This window comes from Rhinopithecus roxellana, chromosome 7, assembly GCF_007565055.1.
Source record: "Rhinopithecus roxellana isolate Shanxi Qingling chromosome 7, ASM756505v1, whole genome shotgun sequence".
Lineage (NCBI taxonomy): Eukaryota > Metazoa > Chordata > Mammalia > Primates > Cercopithecidae > Rhinopithecus > Rhinopithecus roxellana.
Window position 1 is genome coordinate 16,647,403 of NC_044555.1, and position 14,666 is coordinate 16,662,068.

The following is a 14,666-nucleotide window of genomic DNA, read 5'->3' on the forward strand; positions in this document are numbered from 1 at the left end:
GCAGTGGTGCCATCTCAGCTCACTGCAAGCTCCGCCTCCCGGGTTCACGCCATTCTCCTGCCTCAGCCTCCCGAGTAGCTAGGACTACAGGTGCCCGCCACCACGCCCAGCTAATTTTTTTTTTTTTTTAAGTAGAGATGGGGTTTCACCGTGTTAGCCAGGATAGTCTCGATCTCCTGACCTCGTGATCCTCCCACCTCAGCCTCCCAAAGTGCTGGGATTACAGGCGTGAGCCACCACGCCCGGCAATATGGACTCTTCATACACTCTAACGAAACATCCCACTCTACTTCCTGGTGTGTGGCCTCTTCCAAAAGAACTCACAGCCACCATGCTAAGGCTAAGCATCATTGGTCAAACGCTCTCTTCTTCCCTAGGTGCTTAAACATGTATGCATAAGGAAGTTTTCACATCATAAGGCAACATACACTGCACATTATTTTTTGAATTCCTCATAAATGTGGGTCCAAAAGAGATTTAAAAACGTGGCTTATGACACAATACACTAAGAAATAAAAGAGAAAAATACAAGGAGAGAACAGAAAGAGAGTAACAAAGCTAGGCATCCACTTTCTTTGCCACGTTATATAGAGATAGATTCTTCTATCAGAACAATGAAAGTACATTTAGGCTGGGTGCTATTGTGCATCATGATGATATTTCTGGTTAATGTCTCTTTGCCTGGTATTTGGTTTGGGGAAAAAACAAATTAAGGCTACTGAGTTGGGGACAGGCATATATTGAAATGCAGAGTTGTCAGTGCCATAAAAAATAGAAAAGTAACAAAGAACTTTATTTGTCATGGCTTTCATGACCTTAAAATATTGTAGAATTTTGTGTTAACCGAAGAATCCTATATGCCACTAATAAATCTTACGTCAATCTGACAGCAATATAAAAAATTTTAAGGAAAAAAACAGCAAAATATAACCTTTACTTGTCAGTTCCTTTGGCTACTAAACATCAAGATACATGTACTTCTGAGAGCAAGGGCTGTGGCAGAGATCACACATAAAACAGAAAGAAAGCACAGCCCCTGTCCTTAAAAAGCTTAATTCAGGAGAATTCTGAGATTATAAAGCCTACAACAACTTTCTATGGAGTGAGACCACCAATTTCTGGCCCTACCAACTATCAGAGGTTATCATACGCATGGTACCAACAAGCTGTTCATGTGTTCTTTGAGATGGAGGGCCAGTCCCATCTAGGGCCAGCAATATCTCAATGTTTAAAAATCATAGTAAAGTACTCATATAATGTACAAGTGGCTAGAAACACTAGAAGGCTGGTGGGGAACACGCTTCACCCCCATCGGAATACTCTAAAACCTGCATAAGCCATCAGTGAAAATTTAGGAACATATTTGAGTTGACTATCACTATTGCATCTTCTAGAGCCTCCACCTTTAGAGGCAAATGGCTCTTTAAGTATTAAAATGGTGGTTTAATATACTTTAAAAAGAACAGTACTTGAGATGAATGTAAATGACCCAATACCCTCCTCCCAGGTACCAAGAGGGGTCACATTTCCCATTTATCAGCAAGTCATCAGGATAGGCCAGTATCTCAATCTCAGCCTCTCTTCTGTGGCTGCTTCTTGGATGGCTGAGGGGAACACTTCAAAAATGAACCAGCTAAACAAACTTCCCAGCAGCACTTGACAGAGCTACACCTATTCTTCCCATTTCCAAAGCAGTGGAGAATTAATTACCAGTTCTATGGATCTATTGTAAGTATAATAGACTAAAGAGCTATCACAGACACATTTATTGTAAAAGCACAATCCCAAGAGTGTCTAGTGGAGGGCCAAAACGATTAACACAAATGCTTTGTCAGATCAAAGATAAAACCTGCACCGCCCAATTGAGGAATGAATTAGAACAGTGGGTTATCTTTCAAATTAACCAGGGCAGTTAGTGAGGAAAATTTCATGAAAGTGTAATTCTTAGCCTTTGTGAATCCACACAGCAGGCATTCTGCCAGCTGACAAGATGATGAAATTTTCATGCTTAAAAAAAGCCCTCTTCATTTCCCAATTTAGATTAGCTAGTGTTTCTCTCCCTTTTGTGTGTGTATGTCTATTTGCTCTTCTGGAGCAGAATTTAAGGGGAGGGGGAACACATATCAATTTTTCACTGTAAAACGGAGTCTTTCAAAAACATCCCTAAAAGCTTAGAGTTATAGTCTTTCAGCTGCTTTTTTATGATTTTCAAAAAATACCAGTTCAATTTTAACTTTATACAAAGGAACCAACAAGGACCAGGGCATGAAATCAGCTTTGAATTAAGGCTTTCTGTGCTACCTCAAAGTCTTTCAACACTTCATCAAATCTCAAGACAAAGCAGAGTTGTCTTCTTCCTAAATAAATTAATATATTACTTAAAATATCCTGGCTCAGTGCTTTTTGTATTTCTATGGATATCAAAGTTTAAATGTTATAGGAAATTAGAATTCAGGGGATACAATCATTGCTATAGATGAGGAGCAAAAAGCCTCTCCTTTCCCATAAAGGAGCCAATATTTATTAAAATATTATAACGTGATACAGATTGCTTCTCAGATAAACAAATATTTGTTATATCACATTTATTCAGTCAGTCCTGTTAATTCATGACAGAAGGTAACAGAACATGTGATGTACTTTTCCAAAATTAAAGTAATTTAGAAGTATACTTTGTTACCCCAAACTTTTGTGCCTTTTTTCTTGACAATCTAATTTCTTAGTCATCTAGAAGTATGTTTCTTGGCAGGTTACAGTGTTTGGTCAAGTACCATATTCCATTCATCTTCCTGGAGTCCCTTCCTCATGAAGATACCTTCCTTTCTCAGTGCAGGCTGACTTCCCCTACAGTGCTTTTAAGACTAAAATTAAAACAATATTGAGACTCTTGCCTTCATTTCACAAACAACTTTAATGTCCAGTGGGTAGTATTTTTTAAGTTGCTAAACAGGAGAAAACCATTTTGGTAATTAGCTTCAGAGACAGTCGCTTAACCTCAATACTTACTATCAATATCTTTACCTCAGTACACTTGGTATATTAGTCTCCAATTGGATTACCATCACCATGATAAATCACACTGAACTAATAACTGTAATCATTATCACTTGAGGCACAATAACAAAAGAAACTCAATGCTATGTCCCTCTAGGAGGAAACAAGATGGTCTACCAATGAAGTAGAACCTAAAGGTGTAGGGGCTTTTTGTACAAAAGCTCTGATCTGGAAAATATTTGAAATATTTGTTTAGCACGGGGCCATAAGAACAAATCATGGATTTCTTTCTCTGCCATCCAATCACATATAATTCAGATCAGAAAGTAGAGAAATAAGTTCCTAACTTTGAGGATAGTCATATCAATTTTTAACCCCAGGAGTGACATACGGCTATTTTGATCAGAAATCCCTTAGAAATGTCAATCAAGTGGGCAGTTAACTACAAAAACCTGTTACTTGATGTTAGTGAGATGGCTGGCAAAAAGACAATTAAAGCAAATGCTCTAGAAACCTTGTGTTAAATATCTGGATCCCTAAAAGTAGGTTATTTAGCTTGAAAACTATTTATATAACCACCACCACAACATACACATAAATTAGGTTAGAAATCAATCTTTCAGTCAGGGCGTATTTCTAGCTATACAGAAGATCATTTTTCAGAGTATTTGCAACTTAGTCAAAACAGACTATTCCTTCTTAAAGAAGGAAATAGATGGGTTTCTTCTAGTATTAACATTTCCGTGGTGAAGATCTTGATAGACTAAACACAGAGAGAAAACTCAGAATTCTTCCCAAGAGTCAAGCAAGGATCATACTCTGTTCAATGAGGCCTGTAAATGAGGAGCTGAATAGTTTTGATTTGGCCTAAATTTTCACGTGCTGCACATTTCATCTACTGAGGAATGTGACCCCACAGACAACTTTTATTCCCATCTACTGTTCAGTAAGGGCAGCACAGGATTATTCACTAAAATGTTTCAGATTTTCCCAAAATGTAGTCATAATTATTATTTTTTATTAATGTTTAGGCAAACTCACTTGCTTTTCTGATAAATATATTCAACACCAAAATCATAATACTGGAACTCTATGTTTTTACTCTTCATCTTAATGATCTAATAGTTGCTTTTCACATAATGAGTTCTATTTTAAAGAAGAAAATGCTGTTACATGTTAACTAACACATGAGGAGAAAGTACAGAACGATCTTTAGAAAAGTCATAGGTCTTAACTAATGTATGTTTTTTTTTTTGGAAATGTGTTGCCAATGTAGCTTTTAAAAAGAAGTTACAGTGAACTTTCAAGTTAACAGAAAATTTGTTTAGATGACAAATGACATACTGAAACACTAAGAAAAATCAAGTGGGAAATGTGAAGTTTTTAATTTTTGAAGAGAAAAAAACTAATTCATATGAAATGTGTTAAAAACAAAAACTCTGAATAAAAGCCTTCTTTCCAATGAAGACAAATCACTCATTGTTCTATTCTGGCATTTATACCATAAATTTATAAAAATTAGACATTCTCTTTTGAATGCCAGACAAACTGCATTTAAATTTAAAAGATATTTGATTTCCTCAGAAAACTAGGGTATGGAGTGGTTCAGGGTGCTACACAAACACAAAGTATTGGTTTTGTGTGGGCAGTCTACTAAGATCACCACACATAATCTACTGGCTCTACTTGCTGACAATAGCCAATAGTGATTTTTTTCTTCCTTTATCCAAAGATCTGAGCAATCATTTAATTAGTCTTATTAAGGTAACAATAAACTAAAACATTTCTTAATTATATTCTGGTTTTTTTTTTAAAGTAAAAATTTCATTATTTAAAATACTGCTCATAAATGAAAGAGATGTAATGCCTGAAAGAAATTATCAAACAATTTGTCAGGTTAATATGCCAAAATTACATACTTTATCATATTAATATTAATAGCATTTCACTAGGAATTTTTCCCAAAAGTCTTTTCAAAATTTTACAGTTTCATGAAAACCAAAAAACACCTCAATAAGTTGTGCATGTAAGAATGTCATTATGGATACTTACATCGTAGTACTTTTTAATGAAACGTCTAATGTCCATGATCAATTTGTTGCTCAGTTGTACTGTAAAGGTCAGAGGTGAAGCCTTACAATCGATGTTACTGCAACGATACAAGCTGGGCTCCATATCGGTTCCCTACATAAGTCAGGACAAGTATACAAAAAGTTACTGTGAGGCTATAAAAGGGTTTTTGTGCTTAAAAACTTACATGCTGTCCTAGTGTTGAATATTCTTAATTCGTTTTATTGGTGAGTTTTTTTGTTTTGTTTTGTTTTTTTTGAGACGGAGTCTCACTCTGTCACCCAGGCTGGAGTGCAGTGGCCGGATCTCAGCTCACTGCAAGCTCTGCCTCCCAGGTTCATGCCATTCTCCTGCCTCAGCCTCCCGAGTAGCTGGGGCCATAGGCGCCCGCCGCCTCGCCCGGCTAGTTTTCTGTATTTTTTAGTAGAGACGGGGTTTCACCATGTTAGCTAGGATGGTCTCGATCTCCTAACCTCGTGATCTGCCCGTCTCGGCCTCCCAAAGTGCTGGAGCCACCGCTCCTGGCCTATTGGTGAGTTTTTAACCCTATGTTCTCAATTATTTTCCTTCCAAAGACCGCTTTAGTCACACATACCTTCCATTCCTTGCCATCATCATAATGGAGTGCAAAGTCAAAGGGAAAACGCTGAAATCACTATTTTACATTTCCTACACGAGGGACTCTATGGATAAAATAATTTTTCCTCTGTAAATATCAGTGAAGTCATGTTACTGGAAATAAGCCTCCTTCTTAGAGATACTGATTAAAAACTTTAAATTTGCATTTATTCATTACAAACTTGAAGAAAAACAAGAGCCTTTATCACATTAGTCTGTTTTCATCTTGTCAACTTAATTTTAAAAATAAAGTTTAAAAGTTAAAAGTGTAGTACCACAAAAACAGTATCACTTATTGTCTGCTTAGCAAATCTAAAATTTTGGCAATTTTTCCAAAAAATGAAGTGCATTGGGGGAGGGAGGCAGGAGAAGTAAAAATCTGAAATAAATAAATATTAATATTTGGAGAAAACATTTTGTTTTGTTGTGTTTTGTTTTAAACAAAGACAAGGCAAATGTAACATATAGCAAAACTGTTGGGATTTCTGAAGCATTTGTTTTCCTTTCTGATACTTAAACATCTTGGTTTCCTGCTCCAATCTGGTACATAACCCTACCCGCCACGCTAAGCAATTCCAGGTGGAAGAGATTTCAGCGCTTGACATCGGCTCTTCCACAGTTAGCCCATCTGCAAGTCGTCAAGCCTCCATGCAATTAACTATCTTATTTACAGCTGTAATGAAGCAAAACTCAAGGATTTAGCAAGTATTGCTGATCTGTGTCTGCCTCTTCCTTGCACTTGCTTCCAAAGACTGCTTTGTTTTGATTCAAAAAAATGCAAAACATCTGCTGTTTGTCCAAATTAACTTAAAATAATTACTTTTAATTTAGATAAAGGGTGTCTTTTCTTTCAGTTTCAAGGTTTTACACAGTTGTGCTGCCTATTCCTTTGCCAATGGCTAGTATATGCATAACACTGCGGTGGAAATCAAGTAAATTGGCCAAGTTTCAAGCTCTGATCCAAGGTCAGTAATACATTTTTTGGCAGTACTTCTTGAAAGGAATGTCTCCCTGTGACTTTTTAAATGTCTAATATGCAAAGACAGCAGAAAAGATAAGAGTACCTTTACAAAATGGAGGTAAGTGGGATGTGTAAAGACAAACACAAACTTTCCCAAAACACTTAGTTCCCATTAACTTGATTTAAGATAAAGAAAAATATTGGTCTAAGTCTTAAAAGATGGGGGTTGACAGTGGGACAATACAGGTTACTAATTAAGAAATTATAATAAAAAATACTTTAAGATAATTTACAATTTTAAAGGGATTCCACTTAAAAACCAAGGTCAAGCACTCTAGGAAGCCAAAATAATATTCAAGCACATTCAAGTAAGAGTTTTCAAACAGAAATAAAAGCAAGCTGTGAAGGTAGATTTTACATGATGCTAAAATTCTTTAAACACATGAAAGCAACATGCGTGTGTTTATTTCACCCTTTTTATATACCCCATAGTGGGGGAAAGGGGTAACAAGTTCACTCACAAAATGAAAGACAGAAACAACTAACCGAACCATCAAAGACATTATCATAAATATTCTCAGTTCCACATGTAGGGCATGGGCATTTGAATCTTTCACAGTCCCTGTATTTCTCTTCATCAGTGAGCTGTGCTGGGCCACCAAGTAGAGCATCATTCTCTTCATCTTTATGATAATGATGAACTCTAAATTGGGTGGGGTCAAGTCCTATTAATATAAAAGAAAAAAACAAATTCAGAAAAGTATTCCAAAAATATCCCAAAGAAAACTCTCACAAAAAAATGATTTTAAATTCATGCACATACACAACAACCATTTGAACTCAAGAGCACATGGACAAATGACTTCTCTTTTTACAAGAGATTACTTTATAAATAAAACAAGTAACTGCAACAACGCAAGACAGAAATATGCCACTGAATACATGGGTTTGGAAGCAACTACTTCGATAGGATGTTTTTATTATTCTCTTAAAGTTACAATGAAAACCTTAAATAAATGCGTACTAAGAAATTCTCTTAAAATCAAATTGTCACAATTAAAACTGAGAATAAAATCAGAGAATAAAAATCCCATTAAAGAAAACAGGTTCACTGCCATTACAACTCCTTCAAGTGCAGACACAGCTAACCCTGATTTCAATGCAGTAGTCGATTTCATCTTGGCTCATGTAGGTTGCAATCTAATTCAGTGGTTAAAATTCAGTAGCAGTATCCGAGACAAAATGCAACATGGTTTTCTTGATGTTCGAAATTCAGAAATTTAAAATATGCGCAAAAACAATGGGTTTTTCTATAGATTCTATAGGCCAAAATGTCCCTGAGAATCCTTCCATATTTCATTCAAAACAACATAAGAAATCAATCGATGCCTGTTTATGCTGTTTTGTTTCCACGAACTAATTAGAGAAAAGAAACATTTTTAGGCCAACCTATTTAATTTACCCTTGGTCAAAACATGTGTGCCAAAATTTACTATTTGAATTTATACTTAAAAATAATTATTCTACACTGTTTCTTAGAATTTTAGGGATTGCTGAGGGAGGCTTTCAAGAAAAGAATGTAAGAGATAATATTTCTATCTTTTGGAAATCTAAGGAAAAACTTTTGGAAATCTAAGAAAAACTATCTTATTTTAGTATAAAGGTAAATAAGTAATATAAAACAGTCACTGAGCCAAAAGCTCACAAATACCAAAAATATCAAAAAATTGTTTAAAATTTATCAACAGCTACATAGGTAGATAAATCTAACAAGATGCATTCAGAATTCAGTGACAGAATCCTAAACCCTATTTGGTCAGCTGTCAAGTGACATCTAGTAATTATAAAATACTGGAGGCTGACTCTTCACAGTTGAAAGGGGCCAAACAAAGAATAAGATAACTGAGACACAGAGTCTCAGTTTTCTCACCTGCGAAACGGAGGTAGCATCACTGATCATACACTTTTGAAGTTTAAATTGGATAATATAGAACAAACCAAGTTCAACGCTGCCTACTGCGTGGCACTCAATAAATGCCATTTGAATGAAAAAATAAAATAGTGAATGAACATCATTTAATCTAGACTATACTCACTCAAGATTATGCATTTAGAAAACTATACGAGACATGTTCATGCTGCATGTGAAGTTAATAGGTACTCTTTGTAGGAATTAAAGTATTTCCTAGAGTGGTAGTATATGATTAAAACAAAGAATGCACATTCAGAACAATTTGAAAAGCTGTTCTTCATTAGTGACATAAATTATGTTAACATGGGCCACTTGTCACCAAGACACTATACATTTCTATTTTACAAGTTACCTAACCCCTAAGAGAAACAGCAAATTAGAGAAGTATGTGGGAATACATATACCCTCACATTTAAAGCTAAGGATGGTCAGAGGAATTGAGAGAGACCACGCCAGTGAATGAGGCCAGTTCGTCTCTGGAGTGAGGGGTAACTGTCGCTAATTCAAACTCTAGTTGTGAATCCAAGTATTCACATAATATTTTGATTTATTTGCAATTATGAGAAAGTAGCTTCACTTTTTCTCTGACCCTATGACTATTAATCAATTTCCCAGGCCAACACTAATCAAAAGATAAGGAAAAAGAAAATAAGCAAGATTTTTCTAAAAGGCAAGTTTCTTTCACAGTCCAAAAATAAAGGAACAAAACAATGCTGGTTTGCACATATACAAAACTGACCAGGCTATGAAAAGGAACCAAGAGGAGCTACTCTCTACTCCTTCCCACTAGCCATGGCTCACTTGGTGCACCTGAGTGCATGAACCTGCAAGCACTGACCCGGGACAGCCTGCCTGCAGAGTAAGCCAAAAGTGGATGTGGGCCATCTTGTTACTTACTCATGCAGAAACACCCAAACAACTGGCTGAAACTTGCGAAAAATACTAGGTCCTATGAAATGTCTACTCTAAATGTCTACCCTAAATATCCATTTCTACAAATCACTCAATCTTCCCATGGCAGTAACAAAGCCAACTGGCTTAGCTAATTACTTCAGATTTATTCCCAAGCTGATTTTTTTTCTTCAGGGGAAGAGGCTTCAATCTTAGTACTCTCTTGGTCATAGTTCAATGCTAAAATGTAAAAATATAAAGGGAGAACAGACTGTAATGAGCTTAAAATATTAGGTATATAATGATCCTTGTACAAGTTACTTAAATACCAAAATGCCATTTAAAAAGTTATTTTCTTGGGAGGGCAGTTATAAGTTCAACAAGCAAACCACAGAGGGCTAAATTAAATCATTTTAAGAAAATATACAATGTCATGTTAAAAAATAAGGATCATTGCTGCTGGAATCTTTTTTGAAAAGGTGAAAATCCAGGGTTAAACAAGCCCCAGACTTAGTCACCATATACATTAGTTTTTCCAAATTCTCACAAAACTGGTAACAGCAGCTTATTTCAAAGTTTCAGTTGACTTATAAGAAGTTTTACTGCTTATACCCTAAACTCATTAAGGCTGGAGTGAAACAAGAAACAAGTATCTGGTGCTGCCACCTAGAGGTAGAGATTCTGAATTTTAAAATGTGCAAAACAGCAGCTACATATAATTCCATTTTTAATTGTTGTCACTTCAAAATTAAACACTTCTGTCAAAAATGACATTAAGGCAAAATCTTTATTACTGCACTTGCCCTACATGCATATACACCGTATAATTAATGTTACACTGCTTACATTAGTCTTTGAGCAAGAAATGCAAAACTGAATCCCAAATTCCTTATTGCTTCTACTGAAAGCTTTCTCTGAACTGGCTTAAAGGAACAAACTTCATGTCCCATTTGAGAAAAGTAACTTCCATTTCTTATAGGCTAGCTCTTGACAGATGACTTAAGTCTTCTGGTGAGGCACAGAACAAAGGAAGGAGCACCCTGCCTGGGCTTTGCAAAACCAGTTATCTGTAGGAAGAGCAGCCGTGGTTTCCCCCAGAATAGGCTGAGATGATATATGCTTTAATTCAATTATGTGGCTTGTAGTGATCGACTCATTTGTGCTGGGGTTGAGGGTACAGAAGAGGGAGTGAAATGAAATTAAAACACTGTCATTTATAATTAGAAAATTTCTAGGATCTCACATTATTTTGGCAACAGGATCAAAACTCTCATGTTTCAAGAAGTATTTATAGAAAGTAACATCATAGGCATCGGGGTGGATGAGCTTAGCAGTACTGTCTTTACTTAAGTCACCATAGTCTTATCATACACACCCCCAGTATGACATTTAGCACAAAATTATTTTTCTACCATTGCACTTTCTAACCATTGTAAATTATACCTGTTCACCTGCCCCCACTCCCAAGGAGTTTTTAAACTGTTCATAACTTGAGGCATACGGTCATTAGACAGGTTGACACATTTAATCAAATTCTTTCCTTCAAAAGACAAAGTCTCTATTAGTGCAACAGCAAATAACTACAGTGAAACCCTTATATATGTTCATGCAAGTGGGGAAGAGGGAAAATCCACATAAATGAAACTCCAAATGAGTAAAGGGAGTAACTGGTATTTACAAGCAGTTATTTGTAATATGGATCATTTAATCTATGAGGGAAGCTAATTAATAGAATCCTATTGAGTGAAATTTTTTTGTAAAAATTTCTTAGAGGAAGTAAACCATTTATCTTTTGCATGAGTCCAGGTTTTCATATATCAGGACGTCTTAGAAGACAATATGCAAACTGAAAATTTAGTATGATTAAAGCAAAAATAATTTTCAAATGGTGAATGCTATATCCACAGAATGCTCATAGCAGCTTTATTCATAATAGCCCAAAATGGAAACACTCCAGATGTCCATCAACAAGAGAATGGATAAACTAGTATATCTACCATGAAATACTACTCAGCAATGAAAAAGAGTGAATACTGATACATGCAACAAGACAGATGAATCTCAAAAATACCATGCTAAGTGAAAGATGCACACACAAAGAGTATATACTGTAGGAAACCATTTATACGAAAATCTTGAAAAGGCAAAACTAACTGATGCTGACAGATTTCAGATGAGTGATTGCTACTATAACAGAGGTGCTGACTGGAAAGAGGCACAAGGGAACATTCTGGAATGATGAAAATGTTCTGTGTCTGTGCCTAAATAACTGATTGTATATACTCAAGATTTTAGCATTTTATGGTAAATTATGTGAATTATACTCTTTAAAAAGCATGCCAAATAGGAAAAGATGTTTGTATAGGTTGAACATCCCTAATCCAAAAATCTGAAATGCTCCAAAATTTGAAACGTTTTGAGTGGCAACATGATAGCATGAGTGAAAAATTCCACGCCTGACCTCATGTGATGAGTTGCAGTCAAAACTTTGTTTCAGGCACAAAATTTTAAAAAATATTGTATAAAACTGCCTTCAGGCTACGTGTATAGGCTGTATATAAAACATAAATGAACTTCATGTTTAGACTTGGGTCTCATCTCTAAGATAGCTAATTATCTATATGCAACTATTATAAAATCCAAAAAAAATCCCAAACACTTCTGGTCCTAAGTATTTCAGATAAGGGATACTCAACCTGTAATATATACTTCCAAAAGACTCATAATTAGAACACATATGAAATGCCTGCAAATCAATAAGCAAAAGAGAAGCAAACAGGACAACAGAAAAAGACTTGAACAGGCATCTCACAAAAGGAAATATTCCAATGGCCAAGAAGCATGTGGAAAGGTATTCAACTTCATTAGTCATCAAAGAAATACAAATTAAAACCACAACTCTATGCCACCATGTAAAACGAAGATGGAAAACATTATCCTACCAAACGTTGGTAAGAATGTGGAGCACCCATACACTGCTAGTAGGAAGTGTAAACAAGTAGAACCACTTTGGAAAACTGGCAGAATCTATTAAAATTAAACATACATGTCCCCAATGGCCTAGCAATTCTCCTTAGTACATACCCAAGAGAAATACATGCTTATGTTCGACAGAGGACCTGTAGAACAACTCTCAAAGCAGCAGTATTCAAAACACCCCAAATGTGGAAACAACTCATAGGTGTACCTCCAGTAGATAGTCATACAATGTGTTATATTCAGACAATGAAATATTATACAGAATTTACAGAAAGGAAGGACAACCACATGGATGAATCTCACAAACATAATATTCAGTAAAAGTAGTCTAGACACAAAGAACAAAGATGCAATTTCTGTAATATCCCCCGAAATCCACCTCATCTATATTATTAGATGCCAAGTATGTGGAGGATCATTTCTAGGAGACATGAGGGGCCTTCTGGGAATGCAGTAATGTACTGTTTCTTTTTCTTTTTCTTTTTTTTTCCCCACGTACCAGTCATCTTTTATTTGGAGGTTAATTCCCATTAGGACATGAAAGGATTCAGCAACGATCGAGATTGTGTTCCTCACGGAGGGGCTCAGGCCAAGGTCATGGGGTCGGGGGGTGGTGCAGAGCGTGTCCTCTTCAATGGTATTTGCGGAGCCACTCGTGCTCTCTTCGAAATGCTCCGAGAATGCCACTAGGGCTGAAGTCCCGCATCAAGATCCAGCTTGGCAGCTCCCCCAGTTTGACCTCTAGAAGTTTCTTGTCCTTCACTGGTACTGGGACCTGACACTCACCGACTGACGCCATCTTGGAGTCCTGGTCAATGTACTGTTTCTTGAGCTCAGTACCGACTACACCAGTGCATGATGACCCCGTGAAAATTTATCAAGCACTTTAATTAGGTTTTGTGCACTTTTCTGTATGCATGTTACACTACGAAAAATTCACTTAGAAAGGTGAGAAAATTGCATACTAAATATTTCTTACGAAACATCTATGAATTTGTTGCAAAATGCATTGAATCTCAAACAGACGTAAACCCCATTGCCTAGGAAGAAGAGTGTATTTTATATTTTAGCAAATATAAAATATAATAAATTGAGCCTAAATATAATCCCATCTTTAGATCTAACTATTTATAGGAAATACAGGAGACAGAAGAACATGTTAAAAGATACCACCAGGATGTGATCAGTAAACTCCAGAATGAGAAAAATTCTATAGGACAAAAAGCCCAGCTTCTTTAATAAACAAACTGGGAGGATCAACAAAGGAAAAAAAAAATAGAGATTAACTACCAAGTTGACCCTGACTGGATTCCAATCCAAACAAGGAGCTTTTTTAAAAAAGTGTATTCATAGTGCAATCAGGGAAATATAAACACTTGTTGGAAATTAAACGAAAGGAAGGAATTGTGAGGTTTTTTAATGTGATGTGACAATAATACAGTTATGCTGAAAAGGGAAATCTTTGTCTTTTAGAAATGCAAAATGGGCTGGGCGCAGTGGCTCGCGCCTGTAATCGCAGCACTCAGGGAGGCCAAGGCAGGAAAATCACCTGAGGTCAGGAGCTCGAGACCAGCCTGGCCAACACAGCGAAACCTCGTCTCTACTAAAAATACAAAACAAATTCATCCGGGGGTGGTGGTGCATGCCTGTGAACCTAGCTACCCAGGAGGCTAAGGCAGGAGAATCGCTTGAATCTGGAAGGCATAGGTTGTCATGAGCCGAGATTGCACCACTGCACTCCAGCCTGGGTGACAGAGCAAGACTCTGTCTCAAAAAAAAGGAAATGCAAAACGAAATATTAACACACAAAATAAATATATTTTGAAGGATATACTTCAAAATAATAGGGGAAGGTGGGAAAGAGGAATAATAAGATTGGCCACCAATGAAGAATACTAAAGGTGGGTGATGAATATATGAGGGTTTAATCTTGTCCTATAATTTAATATATGTGAAACTAGAGAAAATTTTATATTCTCTACTATAATACACACACACACACACACACACACACACACACACACACACACACATTTTTCCATAATAACAAGTTTTGTTTTTTTTTTTGAGGCAGAGTCTCACTGTTGCCCAGGCTGGAGTACAGTAGTGCAATCTCGGCTCACTGCAACCTCGCGTCCCAGGTTCAAGAGATTCTCCTGCCTCAGCCTCCCGAGCTGCTGG

At 36.4% G+C, this 14,666-nt stretch overlaps 1 protein-coding gene and 1 pseudogene across 2 annotated transcripts in view; both read right to left on the minus strand.

Annotated features, from left to right (window-relative positions):
• POLA1 (DNA polymerase alpha 1, catalytic subunit) overlaps nucleotides 1-14,666 on the minus strand; it is a 314,584-nt gene that overhangs the window by 159,096 nt on the left and 140,822 nt on the right. Inside the window, exons 33-34 of the mRNA XM_010353227.2 lie at nucleotides 7,190-7,368; nucleotides 5,047-5,178 (exon numbers count right to left, since the gene is read on the minus strand). Coding sequence (XP_010351529.1) covers nucleotides 5,047-5,178; nucleotides 7,190-7,368 — 311 coding nt within the window. The remainder of the gene's footprint in view (nucleotides 1-5,046; nucleotides 5,179-7,189; nucleotides 7,369-14,666) is intronic.
• Nucleotides 12,978-13,307, minus strand: LOC104654153 (annotated as a pseudogene). The gene has a single exon (XR_746793.2). The product of XR_746793.2 is annotated as an ATP synthase subunit f, mitochondrial pseudogene (transcript).